This window comes from Carcharhinus amblyrhynchos, chromosome 5 (assembly GCF_965287045.1).
Source record: "Carcharhinus amblyrhynchos chromosome 5, sCarAmb.v2.hapA, whole genome shotgun sequence".
NCBI lineage: Eukaryota > Metazoa > Chordata > Chondrichthyes > Carcharhiniformes > Carcharhinidae > Carcharhinus > Carcharhinus amblyrhynchos.
This window is the reverse complement of record NC_137328.1, coordinates 119,734,845-119,754,398: the sequence shown is the minus strand read 5'-3', so window position 1 is coordinate 119,754,398 and position 19,554 is coordinate 119,734,845. Positions and strand designations below refer to the sequence as shown.

Below are 19,554 nucleotides of genomic sequence, written 5' to 3'. Positions count from 1 at the left end.
CATCCATAAGTGGCAAATCTCCCAGCTTGGCTTTTGGGCTGAGATCAAGCGTCAGACTGAGCCCAAGATGGGGTTCAATGCCTGATCCTGTCAGCTTGGAACTCGTTTACCTCTCTTATGGGGACCTCAAATTGGATTCAACTGGATTTTGAATTTGGTTTTTGGAGTAAGCAAGGCATGGATTTGGGTTTGGCCGCTCCATTCTGAGCGCTGGCTTTGTAACTTTAAGAATGGAATTTTAAAAAAATAAGGTCATTTCTTATTCTCCCGAACTGCAGTGAGTACAGGCCTAACCTACTCAAGCCCTTCCTATCTGGGATCAACTTCATGAATCTTCTCTGGACTGCCTTCAATGATGTGGAGATGCCGGAGTTGGACTGGGATAAGACAGAAAGAAATCCCACTACACCAGCTTAAAGTCCGCCAAGTTTATTTGTAGCAAATGCCGCAAGCTTTCGGAACAGGCTGTCCCTTCGTCAGGTGGCTGGGATTTCTTTCTGCCCTCAATGCCAGTATATCTTTCCTTAGATAAGACGACGAAGACTAAGACTTCACAATAGGGAAGCATGGTGGCACAATGGTTAGCAGTGCTGCCTCACAGTGCCGGCGACCACAGTTCGATTCCCGGCTTGGGTCAATGTCTGTGTGGAGTCGACAAGTTCTGCCCTTGAACCGAATGCTTCGCTGGGCTATTTCAGAGGCCATTAAGAGCCAGTCACATTGCTGTAGCTCTGCAGTCACACGTAGGCCAGACCAGGTAAGGATGGCAGATTTCCTTCCCTACAGGAACCAGATGGGTTTTTACAGGCGATGAAAGGTTCATGGCCACCATTACTGAGACAGACTTTGAATTCTGGGTGGGTGAGAAGTTTGGTTGGGGTAGGGTGGGGGATAATGCTGATGATACTTGTTACTGTAATCTCCTGAAGATCACTTGGGCTACCATGAAGGGTTGGAGAAAAATTTCCCAAGGTGGAGTTTAATGATTTAGTGCCCTCCGCATTGGTGAATTTAGCACCGTGCGCAAGGTTGGGTGAGGGGGGGGAGGGGGGGGGGTGGAATTTAATTGGGCAGCAGGGTGTTAAATGGGGATCACGATATCTCCCTATCTCCACCCTCTCCTTACCCATGCAGGGAACAGGAGAAGAAAACCCTTGCGGTGTGGCTCGCAAGCTTTCAGTGAGGTGGAAGGCGGTGGGTGGGCACATTGGCACAGAAGTGTTTGAGTCATCTAAGTGCTGATTCTCTTTCAACGGGTGGCATGTACTGATGTACCATAGAAAGCATCCTTCCCCTGTATCACAGCTTGGTATGGCTCCTGCTCTGCCCAAGACCGCAAGAAATGACAAAGGGTCATTAATGTAGTCAAATTCATCACGCAAACCAGCCTCCCATCCATTGGCTCCGTCTATAATTCTCGCTGCCTCGGGGATAAACAGCCAGCATAATTAAGGATCCCATGCGCCCTGGATATACACTCTTCCACCTTCTTCCGTTGGAAAGGAGATATAAAATTCTGAGATCACGTACCAACCAATTCAAGAACAACTTCTTCCCTGCTGCTGCCATCAGACTTTTGAATGGACTTACCTTGCATTAAGTTGGTCTTTCTCTACACCCTAGCTATGACTGTAACACTACATTCTGCACTCTCTCCTTTCCTTCTCTATGTACAGCATACTTTGTCTGTATAGCGTGCAAGAAACAATACTTTTCACTGTATACTAATACATGTGACAATAATAAATCAAATCACAACTTAAATTTGATATTAATTAGGAACAAGCTTACCTGTGTGAAGGAACTGACGTGCATTGTGGAAACCTGCATGTGTAAAACCACTTGGTCTATGAGTGGCTTAGGACCAGTGACGAATCCTATTCTCAGCCTATTAAAACACAGAACGGCCTGATTATTTTTATGAATGTTCCTTTCCTTCCCACATATAAGGGGGTGAATTTTCCCATTCCATTTGGCATGGGAATCATAGCGCGGTGGGGGAGCTGGTGGGGGGAGATGTAATGGACCAGAGAAAGGTCAGGTGGGATTTTTAGGGAAGTGTGGCTGGAAAAACTCACTCAGCGTCACAGAGTTGCTATGATGCATAAGGAGGCCATTCAGCCCATCATGTCCTCTTTCCAACTGAGCATCGTGACTTAGTGCCATTCTCTTGCCTTTTCCCCACGCACAAAAGCATCTAATGCTTTTAGATTGAGGCTCGAGTATTTAGCATGTCTTAACATTGAAAGCTACGAGCCAAGTTCTGGGCAAGTCAGGGCCTTCCCTGTGTGTTGATGCAGACTTGATAGGCCAAAGGCACTGCAGTGTTCTGTGATTCTGCCTTCAGGCACTTCCAGGCAGTGCATTCTAGACCTCAACCACTCACTGTGTCAAAAAGCTTTTTCCTCATATCACATTTGCTTCTTTTGCAAATCACGAAAATCCACTGGCTGTTATCAGAAGCTTCTTTTGGCTGGGCACACAGTGGTGATGTTTCTGGATGATTGGCACACAACAGATGGGCACCTTAAGACAGGCAACCACAGTAAAGTTATTATTAGTTATTTATTTATTAGTCACAAGTAGGCTTAATTCACATTGCAATGGTGTTACTGTGAAAATCTCTGGTTGCCACACTCCGGTGCCTGTTCAGGCACACTTAGGGGCAATTTAGCATGGCCAATTCACCTACTTTGCACATCTTTGGGCTGTGGGAGGAAACCCACAAGGAGAACGTGCAGACTCCGCACAGACAGTTACCCAGGCTGGGACTCGGACCCGACTCCCTGGCGCTGGGAGGCAGCAGTATTGACCACTGTGCCAACCCCATGCCCCCAACCTTCACTAACAGCAGTACAAAAGAGAGACAACATCCTTACCCGGAAGACAAGATCTTGGAGAAGGAATCTGTCCTGATTACCCGACCATCGACATCCAAAGAAAGAAACGAGGGAGCCCAAGGCTGAAAGTCAAATGAAAAACACAACGGAGTCATAATCAGCCGTTCAGAACAAAATGAATGCCCATCATGGCATCTCAGCTGTGGGAAGTGGGTAGCGCTGACTCTTCACCAGTCAGGTAGCTGCAGGTTCAGGATCCTGAAATATCAGCACTGATATACAGGCTGGCACACCCACTTTTCAGCTACTGTCTTTCAAATGAACTGTTAAACCAAGGATTTGCCTAAGCTCCCATGTGGACACAGAAAAGATTCCATGGTGCTCTTGTACATAGGGTGGCACAGTGGTTAGCACTACTGCCTCACAGCACCAGGGACCCAGATTCAATTCTGGCCTTGGATCACTGTCTGTGTGGAGTTGGCATGCTCCCCCCGACTTGTCTGCGTGGGGTTCCTCCGGGTGCTCCGGTTTCCTCCCACGATCTGAAAGACGTGCTGGTTTGGTGCACTGGCCATGCTAAGTTACTTCTTAGCATCCCAAGGTGTAGATGAGGGGGATTAGTGGGGACATACATGAGGTTATGGGGACAGGGCCAGTGGAAGATGCTCTGCTGGAGAGTTGGTGCAGATCTATGGGCCAAATGATCTCTTTATGCACTATACAGATTCTATGATTCTTAGAAAGCATTATTAATTTAACAATCTATATTATGAACTCAGTTTTACTTCTTTACATTCCCTTGCTCCCCCAACTCAACATACACAGCTTCTTCCCTGCTGATATCAGACTTCCGAGTGGACTTACCTTGCAGTAAGTTAATCTTTCTCTACACCCTAGCTATGACTGTGTAACATTACATTCTGCACCCTCTCCTTTTCTTCTCTATATACGGTATGCTTTGTGTGTATAGCATGCAAGAAACAATACTTTTTGCTGTATACTAATATATGTGACAATAATAAATCAAATCATAATCAAATCAAGAGTTTCCTTGTCATGTGAAATCTTGAAGTTTCATTCACTTTTTCTGGGCCAAGCAAAAAGGTATGCCACAGCTCTCCAGAATTCATTTTAATTCTCCTTAGTATTCCAGCTATTTATCGAGGGGAAGAAGGATCAGATGGAGACCTTTCCATCATCTTTTAGTTCAGCAATCCTCCAGAAATTGATAGATTTCTACATATTGAAGCTAAAAAGGGATGGGGGATAAGGCAGGAATGAGGTAGAAGATAAGTTTAAGACTTTTAATTAATAAAGGTTTGAAGGACAACAGTGAACAGGCAGCAAAGTGGAGGCCGAGATAAGATCAGCCATGACCATATTAGAGGCGCAGCAGGCGCAAGGGGCTGAATGGCTTACTCCTGCTCCCAGTTCTTGTGATTTCTTATGATCTAGTTGAATAGCAAAGCAGGCTCAAGGGGCTGAATGGCCTACACCTGCTCCTACTTTCTATGTTCCTGGTCATTGCAGGAACATAATAACAAGGGCCTAGCTATTTCTACATCAAGGAAGCCTCATCATATAAATTATAGCATCTTGCTACTGAAGGAGACATTGGGTCCCACAACCAAAGATTTGGTCCGAAAGATGTCCCCATCTGTCAGAGATACTTTTCTTTAGATGAGGCTTCAAATTGAGAACCTCTCTGCCTTCTCTTAAAGAAAATGTTCATGGGATGTGAATGTTGCGGGCTAGTCCAGCATTTACTGCCCATACCTATGTGTCCTTGAGAAGGTGGTGGTGAGCCACCTTCTCGAAGTGCTGCAGTCCCTGAGGTGTAGGTACATCCACAATAGATCTAAAGGATCCAGGTGGATACAAAAGATCTCATAGCACTATCCTGAAGAGAAGGGGAAATGTTCAGGTCCTTAATCAACATCAGGTTGCTATGTTTGGGGGTCTGCTACTGTGTTTCCTGCATTACAACGGTGACTACACTTCCAAAGAAAACAGGCCATAACAGGGGATTAGCAGGGTAAAAATGTGGGGTTACGGGAATAGGCCTGGGTGGGATTGTTGTCGGTGTAGACTTGATGGGCCAAATGGTCTCAATGGTCTCCTTCTGCTGAAGGAATTCTATGAAAACCCCCAGGAATGTCCTGGGATTACCACAGAATCCCTATTTATAGTCCATTGGAAGTAGCCCTGAGAATGTTCATAAGGAGGCCATCTGGCATATTCACTGGAATTCTATCGCCCTGCCCGCTACAAGAATTGGAGCAGGCAAGGGGCGGACAATGGGAAGGTCCATTGACCTCAGGCAGGATTTTTCAGTTTTGGGTTAAGCGAGTCTGAAATCCTCCCCATCGAGTCTGCACCAACAACAATCCCACCCATGCCCGATCCCAGTATTTACTCTGCCAATCCCCCTGACACTAAGGAATAATTTTAGCATGGCCAATTCACCTAACCTGCACACCTTTAGACTGTGGGAGGAAACTGGAGCACCCGGAGGAAACCCACGCAGACACTGGGAGAATGTGCACACTGACGGTCACCCGAGGCCAGAATCGAACCTGGGTTCCTGGCGCGATGAGGCAGCAGCACTAACCAGTGCACCGCGCCAACTTTATGGAAAACAATATATAAAAGTAAATATTTTCTTTTACCTTTTCAAACTGCAGAAAGTAATAAGGATCATCTTCAATTATCAGTAAATTGTATTTTCTGGCAATCTGTGAAAATAAAAAGTATATGTTGAATTTATACAGTGGCTGTTCTCATTTTCCTAATGTTAAAAACTCTTGAGGGCAAATTGTTCTTCTAGTTTTATGACAATTTCAATCTACAAGAATTCAGATTTTACCCAACGGTGAACATCCTCATTTCTGACCTTATGACGGGAGGAAGGTCATTGATGAAGCAGCTAAAGGTGGTTGGGCCTGAGATACTACCCTGAGGAACCCCCACAGTGATGGTCAGGAGCTGAGATGATTGATGTCCAAGCAACACAAACATCTCCCTTTGTGCTTGCTGCAGCTGTATAGGGCATTGGTGAGGCCGCAGCTGGAGTACTGTGTGCAGTTTTGGGCGCCGTACTTACGCAAGGATATTTTGGCCTTGGAGGGAGTGCAGAGGAGGTTTACTAGGCTGATGCCGGAGTTGAGGGGGTTGAACTATGAGGAGAGGCTGAATAAACTAGGCTTGTACTCGTTAGAGTTTAGAAGAATGAGGGGAGATCTCATTGAGACGTATAAGATGATGAATGGGATGGATAGGATAGAGGTGGAGAGACTCTTCCCGCTCAGAAAGGACAGTAGCACTAGGGGGCACAGCCTCAAGATAAAGGGGGAGCGGTTTAGAACGGAGTTGAGGAGGAACTTCTTCACTCAAAGGGTGGTGAATCTCTGGAATTCTCTGCCCGTTGAAGTGGTGGAGGCTGCCTCGCTAAATATTTTTAAGACGCGGGTTGATGGGTTTTTGATAAGAGAGGGGATTAAGGGTTATGGGGAGAGGGCGGGAAAGTGGAACTGAGCCACGACACATCCGCCATGATCTTATTGAATGGCGGGGCAGGCTCGAAGGGCTAGTTGGCCTACTTCTGCTCCTATTTCTTATGTTCTTATGTTCTTATGACTCCAACCAGTGGAGAGTTCCCCCGATTCCCTTTGACTCCAGTTTTGCGAGGGCTCTTTGGTGCCACATTCAGTCAAATGCTGCCTTGTTACCAAGGGCAGCCACTTTCTCCTCGAGCTGGTGAACAGCTGCTGTCCAAAAGCAGAGGAAATGGGACCTAAGTGGTGCAGGGCTTACATCAGGTGGTCGGTACACACCCCTACCTCTTTCTGTGGCCCCTGGGTATTCAAAATAAGGGAAGTTCTAGTTACTGCAAGTGCATTGCTCCCTCAAACACCAGCCGTTCCTTTCCCACATTTGCTGCTGACAGATTGAGGGAGAGAAAGGGTCTCCGATTGGAGAAGCAGTGAACCCTGGTGGCAGTGAGCGCGCGGAGGGGACTAGGTAAGTGATGAGTGGGAGGCAAAGGCACAGCAAGGCTGGGGGGAGAGAAAGTGTTGCAGTGGAGTGTGTGGAAGAGTGAATGAGCTTGGGAGAGTATGTGGAATCCAGGCTGGGAATCGAACCCCAGGTCCCTGGCTCTGTGAGGTAACACTGCTAACCTCTGTGCCACTGTGCTGCCAATGGTTTAACCAGTTTGTGGCTGGCTAGAAGATACCAGCATGGCTTTCAGAGAGGTAGAGAACCCTGACAACTTCTTTCAAAAGGGTTCACAGGCGGCACAGTGGTTAACACTGCTGCCTACGGTTCCCAGGTTTGATTTCCAGCTTGAGCCACTGTCTGTACAGAGTCTGCACATTCTCCCTGTGCCCGCATGGGTTTCTTCTGGGTGCTCCAGTTTCCTCCCACAGCCCGAAAGATGCGCTGGTTAGGTACACTGGCCCGTGATGACCAGTGCACCTAACCAGCACGTCTTTCAGACTATGGGAAGAAACCGGAGCGCCCGGAGGAAACCCCACGCAGACACAGGGAGAACTTGCAGACTCCGCACAGGCAGTGACCCAGGCCGGGAATCGATTGTGAGTCCCTGACGCTGTGAGGCAACAGTTGATTGACACACTGAACAAAGAACAAAGAGCACGGGAAACAGGCCCTTCGGCCCAACGAGCCCGTGCCGCCGCATCACCCTACACCTATTCTACCCTGCGTGTCTACAAATGGAACCCCTGACTTAGCCAGATTCAGGGGAGAATAGTGTCAATTTGGTAAAACCAATCAGCCTAAGAGCACATCTTTGGGGTGTGGGAGGAAACCGGAGCGCCCGGAGGAAACCCACGCAACCACAGGGAGAATGTGCAAACTCCCACAGACACAGGCCCAAATCCATGTATCTGCACAGCTAGCAGTGCTAGTCACCGAGCTGTTGCGGCGCCCGTCTACCGGTCCAGGATCAAGCACACACACCGACACGAAGTACTAGGCCACTCCCGGAACCTCCAAGAGTAGCTCACGTACGACCCACTGTGTGCATGCCCCTCGTTTGACAACGAGGTGGACCTCCACCTGAGGAATAAAAGACAAAAACGTTAATCACAAGCCTGCCTTTCCGGTGTCTCCCGAGGTTCTAACCCTTATCTAATAACCCCTATCATAACCCTCCATCCTCGTTTCACTCATGTGCCTATCTAACTGAACCTTAAACGAGTCCAACGTTCCCGCCTCCACCACCCTACTCGGTAGCGCGTTCCATACCCCCACAACTCTCTGCGTAAAGAACCTTCCTCTCACATCCAAATTATACCTCTCCCCCCTCACCCTTAAATCATGACCTCTCGTATTTGTACCCAGTCTAGGGAGCAGTCTCTCACTATTGACCCTGTCTATTCCCTTCAGTATCTTATATACCTCTATCATGTCCCCCCTCAATCTCCGTCTTTCCAAGGAAAAAAGTCCCAGTTTCTCCAACCTTTCCTCGTAACCCAGCCCCTCCATGCCAGGCAACATCCTGGTAAACCTCCTCTGCACCCTCTCCAGAGACTCCACGTCCTTCCGGTAGTAAGGTGACCAGAACTGGACGCAGTACTCCAAATGCGGTCTAACCAACGTTCTACACAACTGAAGCATTAGCCGGCAGCTTTTATGCTCTATACCCCTTCCTATAAAGGCTAGCATTCCATAAGCCTTCCTAACAACCTTCTCCACTTGTGTTGCAACCTTCATGGATTTGTGAACCTGCACTCCCAGGTCCCTCTGTATTTCTATACTCCTAATCGGTATACCTTTTATCACATAGCTCCTCTCTGCATTATTCCTTCCAAAATGCATCACCTCGCATTTGTCAGGATTAAATTCCATCTGCCACCTATCTGCCCAATGCACCAACCTATCTATATCCTATTGTATCACCTGACAATCCACTTCAGTACCCGCCAACCCTGCCATCTTGGTGTCATCCACAAACTTGCTGATCACACCACCTACGCTCTCTTCCAAGTCATTTATGTAGACTACAAAGAGGAGAGGTCCCAGTACTGAGCCCTGCGGCACACCACTGGTCACTGGCCTCCAGCCCGAAAAGGTCCCCTCCACAACTACCCTCTGTCTCCTATTACCCAGCCAGTTCTCAATCCACCTAGCTACCTGACCCCGTATCCCATGCGCCTTAACCTTTTCTACCAGCCTACCATGAGGGACTTTGTCAAACGCCTTACTGAAATCCATATAGATGACATCAACGAGAAGGGGAGAGATGGTCATCAACCAAGCAAAGGGGTGAGGCAATGGTACATAAGCTAGATAAAATGGTTAAGAAGGAACAAGGGATATTTGCCTTTATTAGCCGAGGCATAGAATATAAGAGCAGGGAGGCTGCAATGGAGTTTTATAAAATCCTTAGCTGCTCTGGCTGCCACATTATAGGAAGGATGTGATTGCACTGGACAGGGTGTAGAGGGGATTCACCAGGATGCTGGAGTGTTACAGCTATGAAGAGAGGCTGATTAATCTGGGGTTGTTCTCCTCAGAGCAGAGAAGGCCGAGGGGGGGAACCTCATTGAGGTTTACAAAATTACGAAGGACACAGATAGAGTGGAGAGGGAGAAACTTTTCCCCTTAGTAGAGGGGCCAATAACCGGGGGACATCAAGGGGCAGGAGATTTAGAGGGAATTTGAAGAAAGTTTTTTTCCCACCCAGAGGGTGGTGGGAATCTGGGACTCACTGCCTGAAAGGGTGGGAGAGGCGGAAACCCTCACAGCATTTAAAAAGCATTTGGATGAGGTACTTGAAATGCTACAGCATACAAGGCTATGGACCAAGTGCTGAAAAAATGGGAATAGAAAAGATAGGTGCTTGATGGCCGGCACAGCTATGATGGGCCGAAGGGTCTTCTACTGTGCTATACGACTCGATGGGAAAATCCCGCTGGTGTGAATGGCCGTAACATTCCAGCCTATGACCCTATGACAGTTTTCCAAGCATTGGGAACTGAGGAGAGAGAGGAGACCCAAGGAGGGACTACGGGATATTCTACACATCCCACAAGGAATATCGTTCAAACTCATGCAGGCACCCACAGCAACACCTTTTATTTTGAGGAAGTGAGTGAAGTTAAAAGGGAATTTGTTGAGTGTGAGAATAGGCTCAGACCGCTGGGGTAATGTGATACATGGGAGAAAGATGGCTGAGCCTCTATTCAGGGGAGAGGTGGGGAATGCTGGCCTTCATAGCGAGGGGGATTGAATATAAAAGTAGGGAGGTCTTGCTGCAACTGTACAGGGCACTGGTGAGGCCGCAGCTGGAGTATTGTGTGCAGTTTTGGCCACCGCACTTATGCAAGGATATTTTGGCCTTGGAGGAAGTGCAGAGGAGGTTTACTAGGCTGATACTGGAGTTGAGGGGGTTGAGCTATGAGGAGAGGCTGAATAAACTAGGCTTGTACTCATTAGAGTTTAGAAGAATGAGGGGAGATCTCATTGAGACGTATAAGATGATGAATGAGATGGATAGGATAGAGGTGGAGAGGCTCTTCCCGCTCAGAAAGGACAGTAGGACTAGAGGGCACAGCCTCAAGATAAGGGGGGTGCAGTTTAGATCGGAGTTGAGGAGGAACTTCTTCACTCAAAGGGTGGTGAATCTCTGGAATTCTCTGCCCGTTGAAGTGGTGGAGGCTGCCTCGCTAGATATATTTAAGACGTGGGTTGATAGGTTTTTGATAGGCGAGGGGATTAAAGGTTATGGGGAGAGGGCGGGAAAGTGGAACTGAGCCACGACAGATCAGCCATGATCTTATTGAATGGCGGGGCAGGCTCGAGGGGCTGGATGGCCTACTCCTGCTCCTATTTCTTATGTTCTTATGAATGGAGGTGTAGAGAATGATTACTAAGGGGAAAAAGGTCCACTCTATCTGTGTCCCTCATAATTTTGTACACCTCAATGAGGTTTCCCCCCCTCGGTCTTCTCTGCTCTGAGGAGGTCAACCCCAGACTAATCAGACCCTCTCTTCACAGCTGAAATGGTCCAGCATCCTGGTGAATCCCCTCTCCAGTGCAATCACATCCTTCCTATCATGTGGCAGCAAGAGCAGCCCCTGGAATTGAGGGTAACAACAGTAAACTGGCTCTGAAACCTGTCAAAGATAACCTTTCTTTGGACGCAGAAGTCAGTCACAAAAGCATAGAAAGTAAGAGCAGAGAGATCAGGAAAAAGGACCCGGAGGTGGAGAGAGAGGTTCAAGAGCTCCACCAACTGGGCAAAGTCAGTAATTCAAACGTACAAAATAGAAGCAGAAGTAAGTAGGCCATTCAGCCCCTCGAGCCTGCTCTGCTATCCAATGAGAACATGACTGGTCTGCTTGAGTTTCTAGTTCCACATTCCCATCTCCCCCCGTAACATTTGATTCCCTCGCCTCAGAAATAATCAGTTCTCCGCTTCCACTGCCTTCTGTGGCACAGAGTTCCAAAGCAGCACAGCCTTCAGAGGAATAAACTCTCCTCATCTCAGTCCTAAAAGACAACCCACTGATTCCAGCTATCAGCCTAGTTCACCTTCTCTGAACCGAATCCAATGCATTCACATCCTTCCTCAAATAAGGAGACAGAAACTGCACAAAGTATTTGAGATGTGGTCTCACCAATGTCCTGCGTAACTCAAGCATAGTAAGAAGTCTGACAACACCAGGTTAAAGTCCAACCAGTTTATTTGACAGTAAACCCACAAGCTTTCAGGGTTTGTCTCTTCGTCAGGTGAGTGGAGAGTTCTGGTCTCAAACATGAGCATATAAAAGGCACAGACAGTTTACAGATTACTGATTAGAATGCGAGTCTTTACAGCCAACCTGCTATTCAAGTCTTAAAGATGCAGACAATGTGAGTGGAGATAGCATCAGGCACAGGTTACAGAGATGTGTATTGTCTCCAGACAGGACAATAAGTGAGATTTCACAAGTTCAGGCAAGTCGTGGGGGTTACAGATAGTGAACGGATTGGACTTTAACTTGGTACCAGAACTCTCCACTCACCTGACGAAGGGGCAAACCCCGAAAGCTTGTGGGATTACTATCAAACAAACTGGCTGGACTTTAACCTGGTGTTGTGAGACTTCTTACTGTGTTTACCCCAGTCCAACGCTGGCATCTCCACATCGTAACTCAAGCATAACGTCCTCACTTAATGTTCAATTCTCATCGCAATCAAAGTTAGCATTCCATTAGCCCTCCTGATTACGAGCAGTATCTGAACACCAAAGTTTTGTGACTCATAAGACACAGGAACAGAAGTAGGCCATTCAGCCCATCGAGTCTGCTGTGCCATTCAATGAGATTATGACGATCTGATGTGAAAATCCTCAACTCCACTTCCCGGCTTTACCCCCAAATTCTTCATATCGCCCTACCAGGGAGGTGATGACTTTGTGGTATTATTACTAAATATTGATCCTGAAACTCTGCAAACGTCCTGGGACCTGGCCACCACGGATGATGGAATTTGAATTCATTTTGATTTGATTCAGTATTGCCACATGTAGTATATACAGTGAAAAGTATTGTTTCTTGTCCGCTAAACAGGCAAGGTATACCGTTCATAGAGAAGGAAAGGAGAGGGTGCAAAATGTAGTGTTACAGCCATAGTTAGGGTGTAGAGAAAGACTAACTTAATGCAAGGTGGGTCCATTCAAAGTCTGATGGCAGCAGGAAAAAGCTGCTCTTGAGTTGGTCCTCGGACATTTGTATCTTTTTTAGAGAAGAAATTCCTCGTGTCTTGGTGACCCCTTAATGTTTTGAGTCTGTATGATTCTTCTTCAGAGTTAGAGGGGGAGAAATGTGAAGGATTTTAAACTGCATAAGAGGTGGTGGCAGAATAGAAAGTCAGTGATAGGCAGGAGCTAAGGGAAGATGTGTAGCCATGGTGTGGAGATGCTGGCGTTGGACTGGACTGGGCATAGTAAGAAACCTCACAACGCCAGGTTAAAGTCCAACAGGTTTATTTGGATTCACCGAGCTTTCGGAGCACTGCTCCTTCATCAGGTGAGTGGACAGGTAGGTTTCACAAACATGGCATATATAGACAAAGGTGCAGAACCCCGCTGACTATGGCAAAGTCTGCAAGGTATAACAGGCTACAAGATGAAGGTATGTAAAATCGTCGGCTTCAACGCATCCCTCTCTGATCTCAATGTATTTTATGCCCGTTTTGAGCAAGAGCATGTCCTCCACCCTGGATGAACCTGTACCAGGGGTCACTATGATGTCTGAGCAGCTTTCTTGAAGGTCAACCCATGGAAAGCAACAGGCCTGGTTGGGGTACCCGGGATGTGCACTCAGATCCTGCATGGACCAACTGGCAGGGGATATCGCAGACATCTTCAACCTCTCCTTACAACAACCTGAGGTCCCTATCTGCTTCAAGAAGATGACCATCATCCCGGTACCTAAGAAAGGCCAAGCAATGACTATCGGCCGGTGGCTCTGACATCCATCATTATGAAGTGCTTCGAAAGGTTAGGCATGGCACGAATCAATTCCAGCTCCTGGACTGCCCAGATCCAGTACAGTTTGCTAATCACTGCAACAGGTCCACAGCAGAAGCCTGCACTTAACCCTGGAACACCCAGATAACAAGGATGTCTACATCAGACTCCTACTTATTAACTACAGCTCAGCCTTCAACATCACGAAACTCATCTCCAAACTCTACAGCCTGGGTCTTGGCACTTCCCTCTGTGACTGGATCCTGAACTTCCTAACCCACAGGCCACAATCAGTAAGGATAGGGCAACAATACATCCTCCATGATCATCCTCAACACCAGTGCCCCACAAGGCTGTGTTCTCAGCTCCCTACTATACTCCATACACACCTGTGACTGTGCGGCCAAATTCCCTTCCAACTTGATTTTCAAGTTTGCTGACGACACCACCATAGTGGGTCAGATCTCAAACAATGATGAGACACAGTATAGGAATGAGATAGAGACTGTGGTGAACTGGTGTGGCAACAATAATCTCTCCCTCAATGTCAACATAATGAAGGAGATTGTCATCGATTTCAGGAGGTGTAGTGGACAACATGCCCCTGTCTACATCAACGGGGGACAAAATAGAAAGGGTCAAGAGCTTCAAGTTTTTAGGTGTCTAGATCATCAACTACCTGTCCTGGTCCCCCATGCCAACACTGTAGTTAGGAAAGCCCATCAAAGCCTCTACTTTCTCAGAAGACTAAGGAAATTTGGCAACTCACCAACTCCTACAGATGCACCCACAGAAAACATTCTTTCTGCTTGTATGACATATTGGCATGGCTCCTGCTCTGTCCAAGACCGCAAGGAACTATAAGAGGTCGTGAATGTAGCCCAATCCATCCTGCAAATCAGCCTCCCATCCACTGACTCTGTCTACACTTCCCGCTGCCTTGGAAAAGCAGCCAGCATAATTAAGGGCCCACACAACCCAGACATTCTCTCTTCCACCTTCTTCCATCAGGAAAAATATACAAAAGTCTGAGGTCACATACAAACCGATTCAAGAACAGCTTCTTCCCTGCTGCCATCAGACTCTTGAATGGACCTATCTCGCATTAAGTTGACCCTTCTCTAAACCCTAGCTATGACTGTACCACTACATTCTGCACTCTCTCGTTTCATTCTCTACGAACAGTATACTTTGCATAGCGCGCAAGAAACAATACTTTTCACTGTATGCTAATACATGCGACAATAATAAATCAAATCAAAAAGGCACAACTGGAAGATAATGGTTGGAATGTGAGTCTTTTCAGGCAATCAAGTCTTTACAGGTACAGGCAATGCAAGTGGAGAGAGGAATAGTCACAGTTAAAGATAACCTGTGATTATCTCTCTCCCTCCACTCGCATTATCTGTACCTGTAAATACTTGATTACCTGAAAAGACTCGCATTATCATAACCATTGCCTTGCAACTGTGTCTTTGTCTACATATGCCGTGTTTGTGAAACCGACTCTCCACTCATCTGACGAAGGAGCAGCACTCCGAAAGCTCGTGATTCCAAATAAACCTGCTGGACTTTAACCTGGTGCTGTGAGACTTCTTAAAGATGTGTGGAGCATGACTCAGAGCAAGTGTTAATAGCAGGACTATGGAAGGTGCTGGGGGTAGTGGCATAAAGGTAAGGCCTTAAAAGTTGTTAACTGTTTATTTCTTTGCCAGATTTTAGGGTTTAATTTCCTCTGGTTACATATCACAAAATCTTTTCACATGCTGTTAAACAAATTAATGGCTGCTTACAAACACACTGAAGAATTTTCCCTGGGCACATTAACACCAGATTAAATTAGCCCCTTTAATTCTGTTCACTGCTCCTTTTTTTTTAATGGTTGCTGTCTCCAGAATAGTTTTGCATCAAGTAAATAGCACGCAGGTAAATAGCAAATAGCCATTCAGCCCACCACTCTTTCACTTTGATAATGGCCTATCCACCCACCTTTTGGTCCATTTCTCTGGATATCCTTACCCAACAGAAATCAGGGTCAAATGAAAAGGTCCTTATTCCAGAACAAGGTACTTATCCCAGAAAATCATAGAATCACAGAACCCTACAGTGCAGAAAGAGGCCCTTCGGCCCATCGAGTCTGCACCGAACACAATCCCATCCAGACCCTACCCCCATATCCCTACATATTATACCCACTAATCCCTCTAACCTACACATCCCTGGACACTAAGGGACAATTTCTTAGCATGGCCAATCAACCTAACCGCACATCTTTGGACTGTGGGAGGAAACTGGAGCACCCAGAGGAAACCCAAGCAGACATGAGGAGAATGTGCAAACTCCACACAGACAGTGACCCAAGCCGGGAATCGAATCCAGGCCCCTGGAGCTGCGAAACAGCAGTGCTAACCACAGTGCCACTGTGCTACCCGATGTTCTATGTAACTGTTTGGAGGATAGTTAACATAATCCTACAATTTAAAAAGGGAGGCAGAGAGAAAGTGAGGAATTACAGACCAGTCAGCCCAATGTTGATAGTGGGGAAAAAGTTAGAGTCCATTATGAAAGATTTGATAGCAGAGCATTTGAAAACCAATTGTAGAATCAGATAGAGTCAGCATGGATTTATGAAAGGGAAATCATTCTCAACAGATCTATTGGAATTCTTCAGGAATGTAAAGAGTAGAGTTGATGAGGGGAAGCTAGTGGATGGGGTTTATTTGGACTTTAAGAAGGTTTTAGACAAAGTCCCAAATAAGAGATTAGCGTGTAGAAATAAACATAGAGAACATAGAACATCACAGCGCAGTACAGGCCCTTCGGCCCTCGATGTTGCGCTGACCAGTGGAACCAATCCAATGACCCTCTAACCTAAACTATTCCAATATTATCCATATGCCTATCCACTGACCATTTGAATGCCCTTAAAGTTGGCGAGTCCACAACTGCTGCAGGCAGGGCATTCCACACCCTTACTACCCTCTGAGTGAAGAACCTACCTCTGACATCCGTCCTATAATTACCACCCCTTAATTTAAAGCTATGTCCCCTCGTGTTAGCCATCACCATCCGAGGTAAAAGGCTCTCACTGTCCACCCTATCTAACCCTCTGATCATCTTGTATGCCTCAATCAGGTCACCTCTTAACCTTCTTCTCTCTAACGAAAATAACCTCAAGTCCCTCAGCCTTTCCTCATAAGACCTTCCCACCATACCAGGCAACATCCTGGTAAACCTCCTCTGCACCCTTTCCAATGCCTCCACATCCTTCTTATAATGCGGCGACCAGAACTGTACGCAATACTCCAAGTGCGGCCGCACCAGAGTTTTGTACAGTTGTAACATGATCTCACGGCTCCAAAATTCAATCCCTCTACCAATAAAAGCTAACACACCGTACGCCTTCTTAACAACCTGGGTGCCAACAATAAAGGCAAGGGATTGAGAATAACGTATTGAGATGGATAGAAATCTGGTTGGCAGACTTCTCCTAAATGGCCAGGAGTCATTAATAGTCAAGCGATAATACCACTAGGCCATCAAATCACATGACAAGCTCTTAAAGCAGCCATGCAACCACTTCCATATATTACAGACACAAAGCCACAGAGGGAGATATTAGAGCAGTTGACCAAAGACTCGGTTACAAAGATAGGTTTTAAAGGATTGTCTGAAAGGAGGATAGAGAGAGGAACCGATTTCAATAGCTTAGAGCCCGACAGCTGAAGGCATGGTTGCCAATACTGAAGTGAATAAAATTGGATATGCTCCAGAATTAGAGGAGATATTGTGTAAGGTTGCAGAGCTGGAACTGAGAGATAGAAAGAGCACGGCTATGGAGAGACATGAAAGTTGATGCGTGAATACCTCTGAGCAAAACTGGTTGAATGCAAATTAAAATGTCTTTACTTCCTTATTTCCTATGCACCATTCACAGGAACAATAATGGGAATTTTCTTCAGGCGCCTGTTGGTGCTGGGAATGGTCATGTGATTAAGCCTCCAAGAGACTAGAACATGGAACACCACAGCACAAACAGGCCCTTCGGCCCACAAGTTGTGCCAAACATATCCATACCTACCAGGCCTATCTATAACTCTCCATCCCATTAAATCCCGTGTACTCATCCAGACGTCTCTTAAGAGACCCCAACGAGTTCACCTCCACCACCACCAACGGCAGCCGATTCCACTCACTCACCACCCTCTGAGTGAAAAACGTACCCAAAGTATCTCCAAAGCATTGAAACATATAGAATTCTTGAAGGACTGACAGGGTCAATGCTGAGGGGACGTTTCTCCCCATCGGACCAGGGGCGAGACTCTGAATAAAGGGGGCGCCAGTTTACGACTGAGGTGAGGCAGGATTTCTTCTCTCAGAGGGTTGAGTGTCTTTGGAACTCCTTGCCATCGAGAGCAGAGGGGGCAGAGACACTGTGTTTATTTAAGGCTGAGATAGGTTTCTGATCAGTATGGGAATCAAGGGTTACAGGGAAAGGGTAGGAAAGTGGACTTGAGGGATGTCGGATCGGCCACGATCCCACTGAATGGCTGAGCAGGCTCGAGGGGCCGAATGGCCTATTCCCGTTCCTTGGTCTTGCCACCATCGATGAAATATTCTGCTTGCCGCGTACCTGGTAGACCTCCTTCTTCCGCTCAGTAGTCATGGAGGCTCCGGTTGGGTTTCCACCATTCGGAATCGTGTACAGGACCTTTGGGATGTCAGAGCGCGGGTTCTTTGCATCCTCTGGCTTCCACTTTGAAAGGACGTCTGACAGGGATTGTGGGATGAGTCCGTGCTGATCACTCGAGATGCTGAGGATCTTGCAACCCAGCGGCTGGAGCTGTACCAAAACAAAAAAGGTCAGTCACTGATGATTAATCCATACTGAACGGTATTTTAACTGGATGGAAGAGGGAATGACCAAAGTTAATAATTTTTGAAGTTTATTTATTAGTGTCACAAGTAACACTGCAATGTGAAAATCTCCGAGTTGCCACACTCTGGCGCCTGTTCGGGTACACAGAGAGAATTTAGCATGGCCAATGTACTAACCAGCATGTCTTTCAGACTGTGGGAGGAAACCAGAGCACCCGGAGGAAACCCACACAGACACAGAATCATAGAACCCTACAGGGCAGAAAGAGGCCCTTCGGCCCATCGAGTCTGCGCCGAACACAATCCCACTCGGGCCCTACCCCCACACCCCTACGTATTTTACCCGCTAATCCCTCTAACCTAAGCATCTTAGGACACTAAGGGGCAATTTCTTTAGCATGGCCAATCAACCTAACCCGCACATCTTTGGACTGTGGGAGGAAACCGGAGCACCCGGAGGAAACCCACGCAGACACGGGGAGAATGTGCAGACTCTGCACAGTGACCCAAGCCAGGAGTCGAACCTGGGTCACTGGCGCTATGAGGCAGCAGTGCTAACCACTGTGCCGCCCCAGTATATTTACCAGTCAGCCATTGCATTCCCTGCCATTGGAGGCCACTAGTGTCAAAGAAATCTTTTGCTGAACTAGGGGGCACTCCCTGTGCTTCCATTAGTAAGAGTGATGGTTCCTCAACTCAATTCAATCCTGTAGCTCTGCAGTTTGGTGATTTCAGCAAATGTGGTGTTACAGCTTCCCTAACTTCTAGGGTAGGAAAATACTGGTCTATAAAATAATGAGGCGTATAGATCAGCTAGACAGTCAATATCTTTTCCCAAAGGTAGGGGAGTCTAAAACTAGAGGGCATAGGCTTAAGGTGAGAGGGAAGAGATACAAAAGTGCCCAGAGGGGCAATTTTTTCACACAGAGGGTGGTGAATGTCTGGAACAAGCTGCCAGAGGCAGTAGTAGAGGCAGGTACAATTTTATCTTTTAAAAAGCATTTAGGTAGTTACATGGGTACGATGGATATGGAAGGATATGGGCCAAATGCAGGCAATTGGGATTAGCTTAGGGGTTTAAAAAAAGGGCGGCATTGACAAGTTGGGCTGAAGGGCCTGTTGCTATGCTATAAACCTCTTTGACTCTATGGTGGGCGTTGGAGTGAATGGGAGATGAACCGGTCAAAGTTCTGATATTCAGGGACTGTACTGGGAACTGTGGTTGCGCGAGTGCCAGGGAGGTAAGGGTGGACTCAACACTCAAGAAGGGAAAGTGAAGTAACCCCTCAGAGGCCATTATCGCTTCACCAGATTCCCTTTAGTTATTCCACCCCGAGGGTGCTTCAGGTACAAAGT

The 19,554-nt window shown here is 47.0% G+C and overlaps 1 protein-coding gene across 6 annotated transcripts in view; it reads right to left on the bottom strand.

The window, feature by feature from the left end:
* aadat (aminoadipate aminotransferase) overlaps positions 1-19,554 on the bottom strand; it is a 77,168-nt gene that overhangs the window by 26,698 nt on the left and 30,916 nt on the right. For all 6 annotated transcript variants that reach the window (XM_080189473.1, XM_080189469.1, XM_080189471.1 and 3 more), the window contains 4 exons: positions 17,954-18,163; positions 5,510-5,575; positions 2,880-2,962; positions 1,792-1,888 (listed from right to left, as the gene is read on the bottom strand). In XM_080189473.1, the coding sequence (XP_080045599.1) occupies positions 1,792-1,888; positions 2,880-2,962; positions 5,510-5,575; positions 17,954-18,163 (456 nt within the window). The remainder of the gene's footprint in view (positions 1-1,791; positions 1,889-2,879; positions 2,963-5,509; positions 5,576-17,953; positions 18,164-19,554) is intronic.